General features: G+C 47.1%; 1 protein-coding gene across 1 annotated transcript in view; it reads left to right on the top strand.

Moving 5' to 3' along the window:
• Positions 1-20,127, top strand: part of PTPRB (protein tyrosine phosphatase receptor type B) — a 159,569-nt gene that overhangs the window by 30,399 nt on the left and 109,043 nt on the right. Inside the window, exon 3 of the mRNA XM_066591635.1 lies at positions 1,324-1,556. Coding sequence (XP_066447732.1) covers positions 1,324-1,556 — 233 coding nt within the window. The remainder of the gene's footprint in view (positions 1-1,323; positions 1,557-20,127) is intronic.

The following is a 20,127-nucleotide window of genomic DNA, read 5'->3' as shown; positions in this document are numbered from 1 at the left end:
TGATGGCGGTGGCACAGGATTCTATTTCTCATTGCTTCTGTACAGCATTGTGGGCTATCGCCCCGCCCCTTTTAAAGAGGGCCGCTGCCTAGCCATGCCAACCCTCTGCAGTGTGTGCCTGCGGTTCCTCCTCATGGCAGACGCACTTCTAAATAGACATGAGTGTGGCGTGGCATGAGGGCAGCTGAAGGCTGCGCAGGGACACTTTGGTGTGCGCTGTGGGGGGGAGGGGGGGCGGTTGGTCAGCATGTAACCCAGGAGAAGTGGCAGCGGAGTGTCATCCAGGCAGTGATTGTGCTTTGTTGTAGCTAGTGTGGTGCTTAGCAAAGGTATGCCATGCTAATGAGGGCTTTTCAGAAGTAAAAGTTGTTGGGAGGGGGGGGGGCCCACTCTTGCCGGTATTGTGGCTTAATAGTGGGACCTGTGAACTTGAGATGCAGCCCAACATGTAGCCCCTCACCTGCCCTATCCGTTTCTGTGTCATTCCCATCACTTTCTTGAATTGCCCAGATTTTCACACATGAAAACCTTAGCAAGCATCGGCGAAATACAAAAATGCTCTGGTCGCCCATTGACTTCAATGGGGTTCGTTGTTCGAAACGAACCCTCGAACATCGCGGGAAGTTCGTTCCGAATAACGAACACCCGAACATTTTGGTGTTCGCTCATCTCTAGTCTTCACATGTAGACTATGCAGATTGGATTCTAAATTAAAAATACTGAAAGAGATTTAGTAAGCATGTAATGCTGTGCAATTTTGTCCTCTAGAATGCCAGAAGCCTGACGGCTTATAGTCAATGGGGTCAGTTCGGCACCATTCAGTTCTGTCATATGACATTCAGTTTGTGACCTTAGTGCCATTTTCCTGCTCTATAATGTAGTACGAAAACGGAACTCCAAAGAGCCGATGTGAACGATCCCTTAGTTGTAAGCGTGGTGCAATGTTCAAACATCACAACGTTAATGACGTTAATATAGACCAAATAGAGAAATGGATAGTACACACAGTGTAAAGTTGCAAAAATCTGTGATAGATTTATTAGAGCACTTCAAGATGCATATAGCTCGCCTTTATCAAGTGTTTGTGCCATGTTTGATTCTTCCTACTACTGAAGGTTTTTGAGATTATGATTGCTTGATAAAGGGCTCACGCCTGAAACACTGAACTGTGTACATTTGTAAGTGCTCTAATAAATATCTCATGGCTTTTGGCAACTTTAGTCTGGTATCTGCTGTCCATTTTTCAACTTCATTGTCTAACTTCATGTCATTAAATAGAGCAGTGAAGGCACACAATCTGACAATGTCCTTTTTCCCCCCCAGATAATGATCACACTACAATGAGCCCGACAACAATGACCTTAGTATCAACCACCGCCATTGCACAATGGACAGTAACCGCCAGCAGCACTGAGCTAAACCAAGTGAATGTTACACATGTAGACAGAAACACTGACACTGTGAGTCAGTCCCATAATGATGGCCTACTGTCTACTGCCACCACACAAGAATGGATTGTGACAACACTGACCTCCCCCAGTTCAACAGTTCAAGAGGTAAGCACCATTACATTTTACAGTAAACAGAGCAAGTACATTGTATGACAAAATGAAATGAATCAAATGACACAATTCTTGTAAAAAAAATGTATATACATATTTATGTATTAATTCAGAACAGAACCATTTTAAAGGGCTACTCCAGTTAAAACACAGTTTTCCATCCCTACAGCTCTCACCTGATTGCTTATCTCCTATGCATATTGCAGTCACTTCCATGCAGTGCAGACTCCTGTCTGATGCATATCTGCCACCATCTGGATGCTGAGATTTCCTCCCACTTTCTCTTCCACTATTCTATACTATCAATCTCATCATGCATCAGCACAACATCACTTGAGCAGCTACAGCCTATACTAACTCTGCCTGCACAGGGACACTGCCATCTGTATTCCATATTCATCTAAATAAACTACAGACAATAATTATACAGGCAGAAAGATGAGCTGTGATCCCCTTCATTATAACTGTGTGACAGGAGCTTTGTGATTATCAGCAGTAACTGTGATAGGAGTGTCTGTGTCGTCCCCTAAAGAACTAAAGTATGGTAGGGTCTGAAAAAATGACTAATGACTGTAATGTCAGTGTGCAGACGGAATTCTTCTCCCCCCGACGTCTTCTCAGTAAGCATTTAAACATTTTTTCCCCATGCTGGTGTATTACGTTACCACCGGCAGTAAGGGGTGGTGATGTAATACGCCTGTCACCCAACTGACTAATGCCCCCAGCTTCTGATTGGCTGGAGGCGGCGGGCCCAAGGCCGGGAGCGCCAGCACAGGCAGTGCAGGGCCTGGCCAGCTGCCCAGGCATAGAGGACAGCGGTGAGACAGGGAGCGCCGGGACAGAGGACAGCGCCGACCCTGGGAGCTGCAGAGTAAGTTAGTGGAGGGGGGGCTGCTGGGGGGTGTCAATGTGACGCTGGAGGCAGCCAGTGTGACGCCGGGCTGCTGGGGGGTGTCAGTGTGATGCTGGGGGGGGGGGGGTGTCAGTGTAATGCTGGGGGCCGCAGGGGGGTGTGAGTGTGATGCTGGGGGGTGTCAGTGTGATGCTGGGAGCCACTGGCAGGTGTCAGTGTGACGCTGGGGGCCACTAAGGGGTGTCAGTGTGACGCTGGGGGCCGATAGTGGGTGTCAGTGTGACGCTGGGGGCCGATAGGGGGTGTCAGCGTGATTCTGGGGGGTGTCAGTGTGACACTAGGGGGTATCAGTGTGATGCTAGAAGCCGCTGGGGGGTGTCAGTGTGACGCTGGGAGCTGCTGGGGGGTGTCAGTGTGACGCTGGGGGGTGTCAGTGTGACGCTGGAAGCCGCTGGGGGGTGTCAGTGTGACGCTGGGAGCCGCTGGGGGGTGTCAGTGTGACACTGGGGGACGCTGGGGGGTGTCAGTGTGACGCTGGGGGGTGTCGCTGTTCTGCTGCGGGCCGCTGGGGGGTGTTGCAGTTTGGGCACTCGGTCCCTAAAAGGTTCGCCATCACTGATATAGAGCATCTTGCTTATTATATTTTCAAATCTTGTTTCAAGGTTGATCTTCTCTGCTGATACTCCTGATATATCATGAAGTGTATACATCTGTGTAGTGATGTGGCATAGTTGCTTCTATAAAGAACAACATATTTTTCTGTATGTTACAATTTTTTATTACCATACTTATCTTTGTTGCTTTAACATGTTTTCTTCCTTGGTGAAGAGACTAGCTTCAAAGGGTATTATTAAATTTAGTATAATAAATAGTATTATTGATTTTGTCCCCTACATCTAATGGTCTTCTTCCAGAGCTGCTTTCTGCCACATCTGCAGTAGATGATGCATGGTTATCATTGTGGAAGTGACCAGTCACTATTCACTGAAATCTATGAGACATCCATGTAATACACAGACAAGATAGATCCTCCAGATGGAAAAATACACTCATCTTAGCAGCGCTCTCATCTGTCCCTTCTATTACATTTATATGACCTGACAAAGCACATGAACCAGAAATTGTCTAAGGCCAACTGTTCCTTTAGGGTGCTTTCCCACACAGGCTTTTAGGAAAAACGTAGCATTTTATGTAGCAGTTTTTCATGCACTTTTTCAATCAAAATTCAGAAGTGTATTGAAATGGAATGAGAACGATAAAGGAAGGATTTTTACCCCTCCTCGCTGAATCCATTTCTGGCATTGGCTCAAAAAACTGCATCACAAACTGCAGTGATGTTAAAAAAAAACTGTGTGAAACCATATTACATATATCCCTGCAAACAAGTACAGGGGTTTGTATCCTTCAACACAATTTGGGAGTCCCAATCAGCTACAGAAGTACTCACAAATTGGGCCCAATGCCCACGGGCGGATCTGAATTGTGGAATCAAGCCGTCCATAGGGATACATGGGCATCTGCAAATAAAATAAAGCATGCAGATTTGATTTGCGGACGTTTTGGTCCTGAAAAAAATTGCATCATAATCCATTTCAGTGTGGATCCCGAACAGACAGCTTCAATTGAAGTCAATGGAAGCCGTCCGATCCGCGGCCCATCCGCAATTCAATTGCAGACTGGCCGCAGATTCCACGAGAAAGCAGGAGTTTAAAAAAAAACAAGCTGCTTTCACAGACATCCGCAGGGAAGAAAATGAAGGCCTGGATGGGTAAGTAGAAGACCTGCAGAAGGCTCCCGCATGAGGAATCCGATCCGCCTGTGAACATGAGGCCTAATAAGCACCCTTCTGGTTAGAAAAGATGGAAGCATAACCTGTAATTAATGTTTTAAAAGTACAATTATACTGGACCCTATTAGATCCCTAATACAACATTACCTAAGTGGAGCCCCTGCACTGATATGGGTGACCCCACTCTCCAACCTGGCCCTAGTTTGCCATCCTTGTATAACTGGAAAAAACAGTTAGGGTAAAGGAAGACAATGTACAATATTTATTGTGTGTATATTCCAAAAAGTTGCAAATAGAAAAATGAGCAACCAACATCAAGGAGAGGCTAAATAGTACGAGAAGTTACATAAACTGGCTCTGTATGCAATGTTAAATTAACTTAAGCAAGATACTAAATCCAGTGGCTCTGTGAGCTACATCACAACCATGCAAAAAAGAGCTTCTGACGCATTTGCTCCACAAATGCTGGGGTCAGCAGGCAACCTATAATAAGAGTGATACTGATGTTGCACTTATATATTAAATCATCTCTCAAGATTGCCCTAATGAACTAGGTTTCTCAATCATCAGCATCCAACTAGAGATGAGCGAGCGTACTCGGAAAAGCACTACTCGCTCGAGTAATTTGCTTTATCCGAGTATCGCTGTGCTCGTCCCTGAAGATTCGGGTGCCGCTGCGGCTGACAGGTGAGTCGCAGCGGGGAGCAGGGGAGAGCGGGCGGGAGAGAAGGAGAGAAAGATCTCCCCTCCGTTCCTCCCCGCTCTCCCCTGCAGCTCCCCGCTCCGTGCCGGCACCCGAATCTTCAGGGACGAGCACAGCGATACTCGGATAAAGCAAATTACTCGAGCGAGTAGTGCTTTTCCGAGTACGCTCGCTCATCTCTACATCCAACCAATTATAGAATACTTGCTATATACAAATAAAAACAGTTCATTCCTACTGGTACTAATATGTGTATGTTGCAGCTCCACAGAAGTATCATATAAATGTCCATTTTACTATGTCACACAAAGCCATTAACAATGGTGCAGATATAAACAACCACACAAATATAGATGCATCAAGTCAGCCACTCCAAGGACCTATGGGCAAACAAATGAGCATAGTTCTACTCACAGCCGCCCTAAGAAATATGAGTGTAAAGGTACCTTTACATGGGGCAACTATCACCTAAATAATTGCTGGAAACGGTGTTTTTTTGGGCAATAGACTTCCCGTGTATAAGCAGCCGCCGACAGGGCACCGAGAGACAAAATGTTCATTTGTCAGCCTGTGTAAACAGGCGTTTCTTTGAGCAACTACCTGTTTACTGTGAATGGGAGTGGGTGGCCAGAAAAGATTTCAGCACCCTCAACCTCCATTCACTACTGCTTCTATGTAAAAGCACAGGATCAATAGTCACTGGGATGGCTGAAGGGGGGTGCTCATGCACCCAAAAGTCATCCCATGTAATGGGACCTTTACTGGAGGATATCATCCGATATATGTCCCACTGTAATGGTGATGTGCTCTTGCTTAGACAGTGCAGGCCATTCAGCACATAAACAACATGGCCCAATCCTGCACACTGATATACTTCTGCTTACATTGGGTTTTTCTGGTCCTTATCTCCATAATGACAGGGATGCTGCAATCTAGATATATGCCCTGCCATACTCAGAGAGCACCACCCCCAATGGTGTAACATTAGGGACCTCCATCCAGTATATATAAAGCCCCGTCATACATATATGGCAAATAGCATTTGCTAAAAGTATTCATAATAACCAAAACTACCTCAATGTAGAGCCAACATGCAGAATCATACAGGGCTCAAACAATACATGTATTGGCGAGTGGTAAAAACCTTACTTTCTTTACTGTCCCAGGAATAGAGCAAGATAACAAGGATACACAGTAGATACATTATTTACCTTTGCCCTAGGTCTTTTTTGAATCTAGAGGAGAGCAAACTAGGGCAAGGTTGGATAGTAGCATCCCCTTTATCAGGGCAGAGGCCCGGCCTAGGTAGTGTGGTATTAGAGATTTAATAAGGTCCGGCATGATTGTATTTATTAAAATATTAATTAAAGGTTATGTTTTAACTATTCAGAAGGGTACCTGTTTTTATAAGTATTTCTTTGTGTGAAACCACCCTTAAAAAAGCTAAAATGGCAACTTATATCAGAATGTTAAGGATTTTTATTTGCACCATCAGGAAAGGGGTAACTTGAAGCTCCTGGGCCCCATTGCAAAATCTGTAACAGGCCACCAACTATAATGCTTTATTAATGTACCAGGCTCGCTACATGGAGAAGGCTCCTGGGCCGGGTGCAATCGGATCCTCTGCATCCTGTATAGTTACACCCCTGTGCATCAGGTTGAACAATATTTTTCTAAACAACATTTTGTTTAGAAATGCAACAGTTTAAGTAATTCAGTTATATAAGGCATTGACTACAGCTGCAGCTTGGTGGTGCACATTAGCAATAAATCTAATCAGTTTCAGCATCCATTCCCTTGATTATTCTTACTCTGACAGTAAAACCGTCAGTGAGTTTTTAGTTTGACACATTTGACTTTTGATAGATGATCTTCTGCTTTAGAGCACAGTAATTTATTCTTGAGAAGTTCAGTCTGCCCTAATATCATCATTCCTATGCATCGTCATCACTAGATGTCTCTGAGACAGCAGGAGGATTTTACCACTCATCATTCTTACCTACCTTCCGCTTTGGTCAGACCATACTCTTTAAAGACATTTATAAGGAGAGAACTGTTAGCCTGGGCTCTCACATGCCAAATTCCCAGCGGAAATCTCGCAGTTTGGTCGCAGCGAAAAACCGCAAGATTTCCGACGGGAGAAGCGCTGCTTTAAAACCCACGGCACTTAGCCGTGGGTTTTGAAGCGGCCTGGCCGCTTGCTCTTCCGCTGCGGCCGGCACTCCCATAGAGGAGAGCGTGGTCGCAGCAGAAGAAGTAAAAAAATGAGCATACTGCGAGAGAAATCTCATCTACATGGCTGACTAATCCCTGGATTAGCGGCCACAGGCGGATTTGCCGCAGCAAAATTCCGGACAGAATTTCCGCAGCAAATCCACCCCGTGTAAACCCAGCCTTAGAATGCATTGGACACACTGGGGCAGATTTACTAATACTGTCTAATAGATAGACAGAGCAGATGTAGACCAGTCTTTAAATATGCCAGATTTGTCACAGTCGTTCTGTTGAATTATTAATCGGTAGTATCTTTAAACTGTCTAGTCTAACTTTGCATCACCTATTAGTTGTCTTAGATAAAAATTGAGCCAAAATTTGGGGCAATTTTTGGAGCAATTTTCAGCACGCAATGTTACATTTAGGCTACATCCTTTCACAAAAGCACACCCCTTTTGAAAATGAGTCAAAAACAATAAATGTGTCTAAAAACACTTGACAAATGTGGTGCAAATGATGTAAGACAGTTTTCTGGAACAACGTATGCCAGAAAATGGGTGAACATTTAATAGTAAATCTGCCCCACCATGTTACTATCAAGATTTCCCTTGGACACATTGATTTCTATATGCCTTTGTGGCTGTAGCCAGTTTTGTGATCTAAGCTAGTCTGGGCCATCATAATGCGAAATTATCCAATTTTCTGACCTATTGGGTTAAAAAAAAGTAAAAATCAGCTTAATGTTTGAACTGAGGATCATGTAGGAGGATGTGGAGCTATTCATGGTTTATCACCCATTACAAAATATTATGTCAACCCTAAAATACTGTACAGTGTAGTAGTGTCAATCTGTCATTATGTACCATTAAATCTGAGTACTAAGGTCTCCTCCCTCCCTACCTCAAGGCACGTTAGTCCACCATTTCCTCATAGGGGCTGGAGTATTGAGGACTTCTGACCCATGATGACTCACAGCATCAGGAATCGCACAATGGTTACTGCTAAAAGGGGTTGAAAAAGAGGGCATAAAGGAATGATGCCAGATTAGCAGGAATAGCATACTGGATCAACAGAGGTTTTTTTTCCTAAATCCAAGTATTGCTTACTGACATTTTGTTTGTATATGGATCTTTTTTTTTTTTTTTATAAATCCTATCAAGCAGTATCAGATCCCTAATGCGCATGACATCATTATTGAATTTGACAATAAATGATTACTTTGTTTGGTAAAAGAAGATCTGATCTGTCTTGTATTATTAAAGTCTTCTTAAACTTTTCCAAAACTTTAGACATGTCACAATGACATGCCAGATGTTTTGATCAGTGAGGGCCTGGGTCTCGAGACCCCCACTGATTGCTAAAAGGAATGAGCAGAAGCTCTCATCTGAGTGTTGTGCCCATTCTCTGTTATTACAAGTGATTTATGGGTTCCACAGACTTTCTATGAAGCCTGTACATCGCTCCAAGCAGTGACATAAGCAGCTGAACAGACAAAGTATTCAGAACACTTCTGCCTGTATCTTTTCACCATTGGTGATGGTGGTCTTGGCACCCAGACCGCCACTGATCAAGACTTCTGGCATGTTACGAAGACATGTCAGAAGTTGTTAAAAGAGTATAATTACCCTTTTAAAAGATAGGTTTCCCCTATGTGCACCAGAAAGTAAAGAAAGAATAGATAGCATTGGATCTGGGATCTAGAGTAGGAGCCTAATACACCCAGTTTGGTGATCCAAACCATCGTACCCAGACTACAATCACTAATAACAGGTCATAAAGTGCCATTAGTTAGATCCATAGATACTTCCAAAGGTCACAAGACCTATTAACCCTTCTTCCACAGATGAAGTGCCACCATTAATTATTATGAGATCAGTTATCTGGGCAATGATGAAGAACCTGAAGCAACTCTAGAATTATACCTGGAATAAATGAATTCTATATGTTTGTTGTTTTCATTCACTTTGTGTTGAGTTTGAGTTTGTAAAGCAATTGTGATGTTGAATTAAGACCCCTTTCACCAAAATATTCCTCCACATGGCACACTGATCCATGTTTAATTACATTAGCCAAAATGAAAATTTCTCCGCCGCACGTTGGCCATTTTTCTCCCACATGTGTGACTAATCACCTGATTATTAGGTACTGCTGGTCTATTATGAGCATAGCTAATAATAACGTAACTAAATAGGATGGAAGGAGGCTAAAGGATCATAAATGCATGAGTGAAAAAGAGGGGACTCACCTGTTGTGGAACACCTATCAGAGGTCAGGCATCCACACTGTCAGTCCGGAGAGGCTTGATAAAATATCCAGAAGGGCAAGATCCTTAGTCCAAAGGGAGAGCATCTGGGGTTGAACTCGCAAGTGGGAAAACCTCGGTCAAGAACAAAGTGGAGAAAGTAGAAAAGAACCCCGCGCTACTATGCACTTAGGATGGTGTAAACAATACAAGTCTAGTGAAGAATATGACTTACTTCATTGAGGAGCCCTATGTGCATACAGGACTCCTCTAAATCCAAGATCATCCATAATGAACCGGACAGAGTCCTAGGAGATTTCAACTTTTTATTGGTGGAGAGACAACCATGTGTAGACACAGGCAACAAAAGAGGGAAAACCAATGGAGTGCAGAGCGTTTTGGGGCAAAAGAACAGATCAGGGGGTCTGCTAGCAGCCTGCAATTAAAACCCCCAAATCTGTGCTTTAAAAAAGTGTTACAGTCCATTGGTTTTCCCTTTTTTCTTGCCTGTGTCTACACGTTTGTCTCTCCACCAATAAAAGTTGAAATCTCCCAGGACTCTCTCCGGCTTATTAAGCACGGTGCTGGATTTTCACATAAGGCTCCTCAACTAAGTAAGTCATATTCTTCACTAGGCTCGTATCGTTTACATCATCCTAAGCGCATAGAAGCACAGGGTTCTTTTCTACTTTCTTCATTGAATGGGTGACTGACATTTGATTAATCGGCCAAGAATGGGACATGCTGCAGTTTCTTTCACACAGACCATCGGTCCATGTAAAACAATGTATTTCTGAATTAGCCCTATTGACTATAATAGATCTGTGTGCTGTTCATGTGCAGTCGATTGCACATATGGACAGCACACAGCAGAAAATTATGCCCATGTGAATAAATCTTTGGATGTATGGTATTTCAGTTGCTGAAAATTCTGTAATACTTTCTGGAACATTTATTTTGAGGCATAACCCACACTCAGATGAAAAACAGCTAACTGAAAAACTGATGTAGTGGGATATAATTAGAGATGAGCGAACACCAAAATGTTCGGGTGTTCGTTATTCGAAACGAACTTCCCGCGATGTTCGAGGGTTCGTTTCGAATAACGAACCCCATTGAAGTCAATGGGCGACCAGAACATTTTTGTATTTCGCCGATGCTCGCTAAGGTTTTCATGTGTGAAAATCTGGGCAATTCAAGAAAGTGATGGGAACGACATAGCAACGGATAGGGCAGGCGAGGGGCTACATGTTGGGCTGCATCTCAAGTTCACAGGTCCCAGAATACCGGCAAGAGTGGGCCCCCCCCCCTCCCAACAACTTTTACTTCTGAAAAGCCCTCATTAGCATGGCATACCTTTGCTAAGCACCACACTACCTCCAACAAAGCACAATCACCGCCTGCATGACACTCCACTGCCACTTCTCCTGGGTTACATGCTGCCCAACCGCCCCCCCTCCCCCCCACAGCGCACACCAAAGTGTCCCTGCGCAGCCTTCAGCTGCCCTCATGCCACACCACCCTCATGTCTATTTAGAAGTGCGTCTGCCATGACGAGGGACCGCAGGCACACACTGCACAGGGTTGGCACGGCTAGGCAGCGACCCTCTTTAAAAGGGGCGGGGCGATAGCCCACAATGCTGTACAGAAGCAATGAGAAATAGAATCCTGTGCCACCGCCATCAGGAGCTGCACACGTGGGCATAGCAATGGGGAACCTATGTGCCACACACTATTCATTCTGTCAAGGTGTCTGCATGCCCCAGTTAGACCGGGCTTTTTAATTCATAGACACAGGCAGGTACAACTCCCTATTGTGAAGTCCCTGTCGACCGACAGCATGGGTGGCTCCCTGGAACCCACCGGCGGTACACAAAAATATCCCATTGCATTGCCCAACACAGCTGAGGTAGTAATGTCGTGCGTAATACAGGTGGGCTTCGGCCCACACTGCATGCCCCAGTCAGACTGGGGTTCTTTACAAGTGGACACATCTAGGTTACACTCCGTGTGCACCTACAGCATGGGTGGCTCCCTGGAACCCACCGGCGGTACACAAAAATATCCCATTGCATTGCCCAACACAGCTGAGGTAGTAATGTCGTGCGTAATACAGGTGGGCTTCGGCCCACACTGCATGCCACAGTCAGACTGGGGTTCTTTACAAGTGGACACATCTAGGTTAAACTCCCTGTGGACCCACTGCCTGGGTGGGTGCCAGGAAGCCACCGGCGGTACATAGAAATATCCCATTGCATTGCCCAACACAGCTGAGGTAGTAATGTCGTGCGTAATACAGGTGGGCTCCCACACTGCATGCCCCAGTCAGACTGGGGTTCTTTACAAGTGGAAACAGATGCATTTATAATTCCCTGTGGACCCACTGCCTGGGTGGGTGCCAGGAAGCCACCGGCGGTACATAGAAATATCCCATTGCATTGCCCAATACAGCTGAGGTAACGTCAGCTGGAATGCAGGTGGGCTAAAAATTAATTTGATTACACTGTAGGCGAGGGCCCACAAAAATTGCTGTATCAACAGTACTAATGTACATCCCAAAAATTGGCCATGGCCAGCCAAGAGGGCAGGTGAAACCCATTAATCGCTTTGGTTAATGTGGCTTAAGTGGTAACTAGGCCTGGAGGCAGCCCAGTGTAACGAAAAATTGGTTCAAGTTACAGTTCCAACGCTTTTAAGCGCATTGAAACTTAAAAATTGTTCAGAAAAATTATTTGAGCGAGCCTTGTGGCCCTAAGAAAAATTGCCCGTTCAGCGTGATTACGTGAGGTTTCAGGAGGAGGAGCAGGAGGAGGAGGAGGAATATTAGACACAGATTGATGAAGCAGAAATGTCCCCGTTTTGGATGGTGAGAGAGAACGTAGCTTCCATCCGCGGGTGCAGCCTACGTATTGCTTACGTATCGCTGCTGTCCGCTGGTGGAGAAGAGAAGTCTGGGGAAATCCAGCCTTTGTTCATCTTGATGAGTGTTAGCCTGTCGGCACTGTCGGTTGACAAGCGGCTACGCTTATCTGTGATGATTCCTCCAGCCGCACTAAACACCCTCTCCGACAAGACGCTAGCCGCAGGACAAGCAAGCACCTCCAGGGCATACAGCGCTAGTTCAGGCCACGTGTCCAGCTTCGACACCCAGTAGTTGTAGGGGGCAGAGGCGTCACCGAGGATGGTCGTGCGATCGGCTACGTACTCCCTCACCATCCTTTTACAGTGCTCCCGCCGACTCAGCCTTGACTGGGGAGCGGTGACACAGTCTTGGTGGGGAGCCATAAAGCTGGCCAGGCCCTTAAAGACTGTTGCACTGCCTGGGATGTACATGCTGCTCGATCTCCGCACCTCCCCTGCTACCTTGCCCTCGGTACTGCGCCTTCTGCCACTAGCGCTGTCGGCTGGGAATTTTACCATAAGCTTGTCCGCAAGGGTCCTGTGGTATAGCAACACTCTCGAACCCCTTTCCTCTTCGGGAATGAGAGTGGGCAGGTTCTCCTTATAGCGTGGGTCGAGCAGTGTGTACACCCAGTAATCCGTTGTGGCCAGAATGCGTGCAACGCGAGGGTCACGAGAAAGGCATCCTAACATGAAGTCAGCCATGTGTGCCAGGGTACCAGTACGCAACACATGGCTGTCTTCACTAGGAAGATCACTTTCAGGATCCTCCTCCTCCTCCTCCTCCTCCTCCTCAGGCCATACACGCTGAAAGAATGACAGGCAATCAGCCGGTGTACCGTCAGCAGCGGGCCAAGCTGTCTCTTCCCCCTCCTCCTCATCCTCCTCATGCTCCTCCTCCTCCTCCTGTACGCGTTGAGAAATAGACAGGAGGGTGCCCTGACTATCCAGCGGCATACTGTCTTCCCCCGCCCCCGTTTCCGAGCACAAAGCAGCTGCCTTTATGGTTTGCAGGGAATTTCTCAAGATGCATAGCAGAGGAATGGTGACGCTAATGATTGTAGCATCGCCGCTCACCACCTGGGTAGACTCCTCAAAATTACCAAGGACATGGCAGATGTCTGCCAACCAGGCCCACTCTTCTGAAAGGAATTGAGGAGGCTGACTCCCACTGCGCCGCCCATGTTGGAGTTGGTATTCGACTATAGCTCTACATTGTTCATAGAGCCTGGCCAACATGTGGAGCGTAGAGTTCCACCGTGTGGGCACGTCGCACAGCAGTCGGTGCACTGGCAGCTTAAAGTGATGTTGCAGGGTGCGCAGGGTGGCAGCATCCGTGTGGGACTTGCGGAAATGTGCGCAGAGCCGGCGCGCCTTTACGAGCAGGTCTGACAAGCGTGGGTAGCTTTTCAGAAAGCGCTGAACCACCAAATTAAAGACGTGGGCCAGGCATGGCACGTGCGTGAGGCTGCCGAGCTGCAGAGCCGCCACCAGGTTACGGCCGTTGTCACACACGACCATGCCCGGTTGGAGGCTCAGCGGCGCAAGCCAGCGGTCGGTCTGCTGTGTCAGACCCTGCAGCAGTTCGTGGGCCGTGTGCCTCTTATCGCCTAAGCTGAGTAGTTTCAGCACGGCCTGCTGACGCTTGCCCACCGCTGTGCTGCCACACCGCGCGACACCGACTCCTGGCGACATGCTGCTGCTAACACATCTTGATTGCGAGACAGAGGAGGAGGAGGAGGGTGCTTTAGTGGAGGAAGCATACACCTCCGCAGATACCACCACCGAGCTGGGGCCCGCAATTCTGGGGGTGGGTAGGACGTGAGCGGTCCCAGGCTCTGACTCTGTCCCAGCCTCCACTAAATTCACCCAATGTGCCGTCAGGGAGATGTAGTGGCCCTGCCCGCCTGTGCTTGTCCACGTGTCCGTTGTTAAGTGGACCGTGGCAGTAACCGCGTTGGTGAGGGCGCGTACAATGTTGCGGGAGACGTGGTCGTGCAGGGCTGGGACGGCACATCGGGAAAAGTAGTGGCGACTGGGAACTGAGTAGCGTAGGGCCGCCGCCTCCATGATACTTTTGAAGGACTCAGTTTCCACAACCCTATACGGCAGCATCTCAAGGCTGATGAATTTTGCTATGCGGACGGTTAACGTTTGAGCGTGCGGGTGCGTGGCGGCGTACTTGCGCTTGCGCTCCAACAGTTGCGCAAGCGACGGCTGGACGGTGCGCTGAACTACACTGCTGGATGGGGCCGAGGACAGCGGAGATGAGGGTGTGGGTGCAGGCCATGAGGCGGTAGTGCCTGTGTCCTGAGAGGGGGGTTGCATCTCAGTGGCAGGTTGGGGCACAGGGGGAGAGGCAGGGGTGCAAACCGGAGGCGCTGAACGGCCTTCGTCCCACCTTGTGGGGTGCTTGGCCATCATATGTCTGCGCATGGTGGTGGTGGTGAGGCTGTTGGTGTTGGCTCCCCGGCTGAGCTTTGCGCGACAAAGGTTGCACACCACTGTTCGTCGGTCGTCAGGCGTCTCTGTGAAAAACTGCCAGACCTTAGAGCACCTCGGCCTCTGCAGGGTGGCATGGCGCGAGGGGGCGCTTTGGGAAACAGTTGGTGGATTATTCGGTCTGGCCCTGCCTCTACCCCTGGCCACCGCACTGCCTCTTGCAACCTGCCCTGCTGATGCCCTTGACTCCCCCTCTGAAGACCTGTCCTCCTGAGTAAGCATTGCACACCAGGTGGGGTCAGTCACCTCATCGTCCTGCTGCTCTTCCTCCGAATCCTCTGTGCGCTGCTCCCTCGGACTTACTGCCCTTACTACTACCTCACTGCAAGACAACTGTGTCTGATCGTCATCGTCCTCCTCACCCACAGAAAGTTGTTGAGACAGTTGGCGGAAGTCCCCAGCCTCTTCCCTCGGACCCCGGGAACTTTCGAATGGTTGGGCATCAGTGACGATAAACTCCTCTGGTGGGAGAGGAACCGCTGCTGCCCAATCTAAGCAGGGGCCCGAGAACTGTTTCTGGGAGTGTTCCCGCTCCTGAGCAGGTGTCATTGTAGTGGAGTGAGGAGGCTGGGAGGAAGGAGGAGCAGCAGACAGAGGATTCGGATTTGCAGCAGTGGACGGCGCAGAACTGCGTGTTGACGATAGGTTGCTCGAAGCACTTTCTGCCATCCAGGACAGGACCTGCTCACACTGCTCATTTTCTAATAACCGTCTCCCGCGTGGACCCATTAATTGGGCGATGAATGTGGGGACGCCAGAAACGTGCCTCTCTCCTAATCGCGCAGCAGTCGGCTGCGACACACCTGGATCAGGAGCTCGGCCTGTGCCCACACCCTGACTTGGCCCTCCGCGTCCTCGGCCGCGTCCACGTCCTCTAGGCCTACCCCTACCCCTCAGCATGCTGTATTACCAGTGATTTGATTTCACAGGCAGGAAATAAATTGGCGCAAGACTGCAGCCAAATATAATTTTTTCCGTTTTTTGAAAACGAAAGGCCCCACTGCCTCTAGTGAATGAATAATCTAAGTTTAATAACTGTGCTGTGTCCCTGCTAATGTGTCACAGAACGTGAGGGTAGCAGAGTTATTAACTCTGGCAGAGCAGGTATTTTTTTTCCCAATTAAGGAAAGCAAATGGCGAAGCCAGGAGTAAAACGTAGCTGGGTGCGTCTGATTTTTAAACGTTGCACACGCAGCCGACACGTGTCCACCGCCCTTAGGACGAACAGAGGCAGGACAAATACAATTATTTTCAGTTTTTTTCCACCAAAAGGCAGCACTGCGTATATTCAATGAACATGAGAAGTTTAATAACTGTGCTGTGTCCCTGCTAATGTGTCACAGAACGTGAGGGTAGCAGAGTTATTAACTCTGGCAGAGCAGGTATTTTTTTTCCCAATTAAGGAAAGCAAATGGCGAAGCCAGGAGTAAAACGTAGCTGGGTGCGTCTGATTTTTAAACGTTGCACACGCAGCCGACACGTGTCCACCGCCCTTAGGACGAACAGAGGCAGGACAAATACAATTATTTTCAGTTTTTTTCCACCAAAAGGCAGCACTGCGTATATTCAATGAACATGAGAAGTTTAATAACTGTGCTGTGTCCCTGCTAATGTGTCACAGAACGTGAGGGTAGCAGAGTTATTAACTCTGGCAGAGCAGGTATTTTTTTTCCCAATTAAGGAAAGCAAATGGCGAAGCCAGGAGTAAAACGTAGCTGGGTGCGTCTGATTTTTAAACGTTGCACACGCAGCCGACACGTGTCCACCGCCCTTAGGACGGACAGAGGCAGGACAAATAGAATTATTTTCAGTTTTTTTCCACCAAAAGGCAGCACTGCGTATATTCAATGAACATGAGAAGTTTAATAACTGTGCTGTGTCCCTGCTAATGTGGCACAGAACGTGAGGGTAGCAGAGTTATTAACTCTGGCAGAGCAGGTATTTTTTTTCCCAATTAAGGAAAGCAAATGGCGAAGCCAGGAGTAAAACGTAGCTGGGTGCGTCTGATTTTTAAACGTTGCACATGCAGCCGACACGTGTCCACCGCCCTTAGGACGGACAGAGGCAGGACAAATACAATTATTTTCAGTTTTTTTCCACCAAAAGGCAGCACTGCGTATATTCAATGAATAATAACTGTGTTGTGGCCCTGCCTACACAATTCTTTCCCTGCAGTATCAATGGAGGGTGCAATGCTCTGCAGAGGCGATTTTGAGAAGAAAAAAAAAATGCAGCACAGCTAACAGCAGCCAGCACAGTACTGCACACGGTTAAATATGGCCCTAGAAAGGACCGTTGAGGTTCTTGAAGGCTACACTCACTCCTAACACTCTCCCTGCCTATGCAGCACTTCTGTCCCTAATGCCGGGTGCAACGCTCTGCAGAGGCGATTTTGAGAAAAAAAATAATTGCCACTGCTAACAGCAGCCAACACACAGCTATCAGTGGCCCTAATAAGGACCTTTGGGGGTCTTGAAGCCTACACTAACTACCAATTCTTTCCCTACAGCAGCTCCGGTACAAACAGCACTGTCCCTCATCTAACTCACACGGCATCTGAGGCGAGCCGCGGGAGGGGCCGACTTTTATATTCGGCGGACACCTGATCACCCCAGCCACTCACAGCAGGGGGGTGGTATAGGGCTTAAACGTCACAGGGGGAAGTTGTAATGCCTTCCCTGTCTTTCAATTGGCCAGAAAAGCGCGCTAACGTCTCAGGGAAGGAAGTGAAAGTAACCCGAACACCGCATGGTGTTCGTTACGAATAACGAACATCCCGAACACCCTAATATTCGCACGAATATCAAGCTCGGACGAACACGTTCGCTCATCTCTAGATATAATCTTATACATTAGTTTCATTTAGTTTAGATGCATTGCACAAAAATTAAAAAAGAAATAATGTATAGCTTAAAAACAATAGTTTGATCCCAGCCCTACTTGTGGTCACAATTGCTGGGATGGAGCAGAAACAGTGATCTGACATGTTTTATACCAATATGTAACAGTAGGGGACGCCAACTACAATGCTTTCAAGCAGAATACATAAGGAAAGATGAAAGAATTTCCACAGCAGGTCTGCAGCCTGCAATCACATTTCTTTAGATATTTTATTCTCCCATTAGAAAAAAAGCCTCAGGAATAAGCTACAGATGTTTTACAGCCACTGGACCACCGACATGCACAACTTAACCTTTATTTAAAAAACCAGAATAGAGCATTCCATGCTAGTGGTCTGCAGCGTGTGGATCTCCGGCTGCTGCACAACTATAGCTCACAGCATGCTTTTACAACTCCAAGTTGGTAGATGGAGTTGCGCCACAACTCGAGAGCCAGTTTGCAGATTACTGTTCTGTAGGGTCATGTAAAGGCTACAGTGACTTAAGCTCTATTTAGAAGGGACGAGTGTCCGGCAAATGAATCCCACCACTCGTCCCTCTGTATAATCACTCCCGTGCTACTGCACGGGAGCTAGAAGCGCTAGCTCGCTCACATAGCAGCCAGCAGGGAGCGGGGAGGCTGCAGGAGATTTCACTCCTCGCTCTCCTCCGCCCCTGTCAATTAATTTAACATAGCGCTCGTTCAGTACTGAGCGGCTGCTATTTACACTAAGCGATCAGCAAATCAGCTCATCGTTCATCGTTTATGCTGCATCCTCCCTGCTGTGAGCGAGCCAGCGATACTAGCTCCAGTGCAGCAGCGGGGACGAGTATGTGCGCGACTAGAGATGAGCGAGCACCAAAATGCTCGGGTCCTCGTTATTCGAGTCGAGCTTTTCGTAAAATTCCAGAGCTCTATTCGAGTAACGAACCCCATTGACTTTAATGGGAGACTCGAGCATTTTTTTATGTGACCTGTCGATTGCCAAGCTTTTATCTTTTCTCTCTCTCTCTCTCTCTCCTCTGCCAAGCCAGCCACAAACTACCATTGACGTGCGCAACGTCGCAGCTGGGAGGGGTCAAATCTGACATGTCAGTGGCGGGGAGGGGGCCAAATTGGCGAGTAGCGAGCACCATCGAGTACGCTAATACTCGAACGAGCATCAAGCTCGGAAGAGTATGTTCACTCAACTCTAGCGGGGGCGAGTGTCGGGCACCGTTTGCCCAAAATTCGCCCCGTCTAAATGGAGCTTTAAACGGCTTAGCTGCGTTTTAAAATACATCTTCAATTACTCCATTAGGATATTGTCTTGTGACATACACACTGTAGCAAAAATGACATGTTAACGTTATTGTGTGGGTCGGTGCGATTACAGAGATACCCAATTTATATAGTTTTTCTTATACTACTTTTAAAAATAAAATGTCTTAAAAATCCGTTCTGCTGCCATATTCTGACACTTGTAATTTTTTTTATTTTTCCATCAATGCAGTTGGATAGAGGCTTGCTTTTGGGGAAAAACTTGTTCTTTCTATTGGTACCATCTTGGGGTACATATCACTTTTTGATCGCTCTTTATAAAATGTTTTTTTGGAAACTAGGTGACCAACAAATCAAAATTCTGGTGTTGTGTTTTTTTTATCTGCCAACGTTTTCTGTGTGGCATAAATAATACGTTTTTCCTTAACTTTTAATATTTTTATTCTTGCAATAATTACAAATAAACTTTATTTAACTTATTTTTACTCATTTCTTTCACTACCTACAAGGGACCTGAAGTAGCTTAATAGGCAGAAATATATGGCAGCCCTGAGGGCCTTCACACCTGAATGGCACCCCAAAAGCTCATTGCAGGGGGGCTGTTCAGAAGACAGAGAGAGCTTCTTCCCTCTGTCGGGCCATCTAAATCCCTCTGTCAGAATTGATAATGCCATCTAAATGGTTAACAGCAGTAATTTGGAGTGGACACCTTCGTTTTAGTAGATTAAAGAGGTTCTCTGATATAAAAATACGTTTGTGGCAGTAGGAAGGAAGAAGTATATAATAAAAAATATTCACCTACACCCCTACAGGCACTCTGGTCTTCTAGAGGGTCTGTTTACCATGTCTGCAGCAGTCACATGGTTGTTTACCCCATAACAGGCCCCAACACAGGACCTCATTAGTGACATTCCATAAACAGACCGGGCCTTCTAGATTAGAGGCCTACATGATCTGTTTATGGGACTTCACTAGCAGACTCAGTGATGTCCTGGGGCAGATACCGTGGCACTGGGGCACTGAAACGGTGCTCTGGCACCACGATAAGCATATTACTGAAATACAGTTTGGGGTGGAGGGCCTAAAATGTTAAAAAAATAAGCCAAAAAGCTAACTCTTTATCCTCCCTTTAAGCACAAGAGCATAACTAAGTATTTACACAGTTCAAGGAGGGGAGCAGGAGCTAGCCAGCAGAGCCTGAGGTATGGAGAGGGAGGGAGC

The sequence above is a fragment of the Eleutherodactylus coqui genome, chromosome 2 (genome assembly GCF_035609145.1).
Source record: "Eleutherodactylus coqui strain aEleCoq1 chromosome 2, aEleCoq1.hap1, whole genome shotgun sequence".
Classification (NCBI taxonomy): Eukaryota; Metazoa; Chordata; class Amphibia; order Anura; family Eleutherodactylidae; genus Eleutherodactylus; species Eleutherodactylus coqui.
Note: the sequence above shows the minus strand (reverse complement) of the source record. Positions and strands in the feature narration are given on the sequence as shown.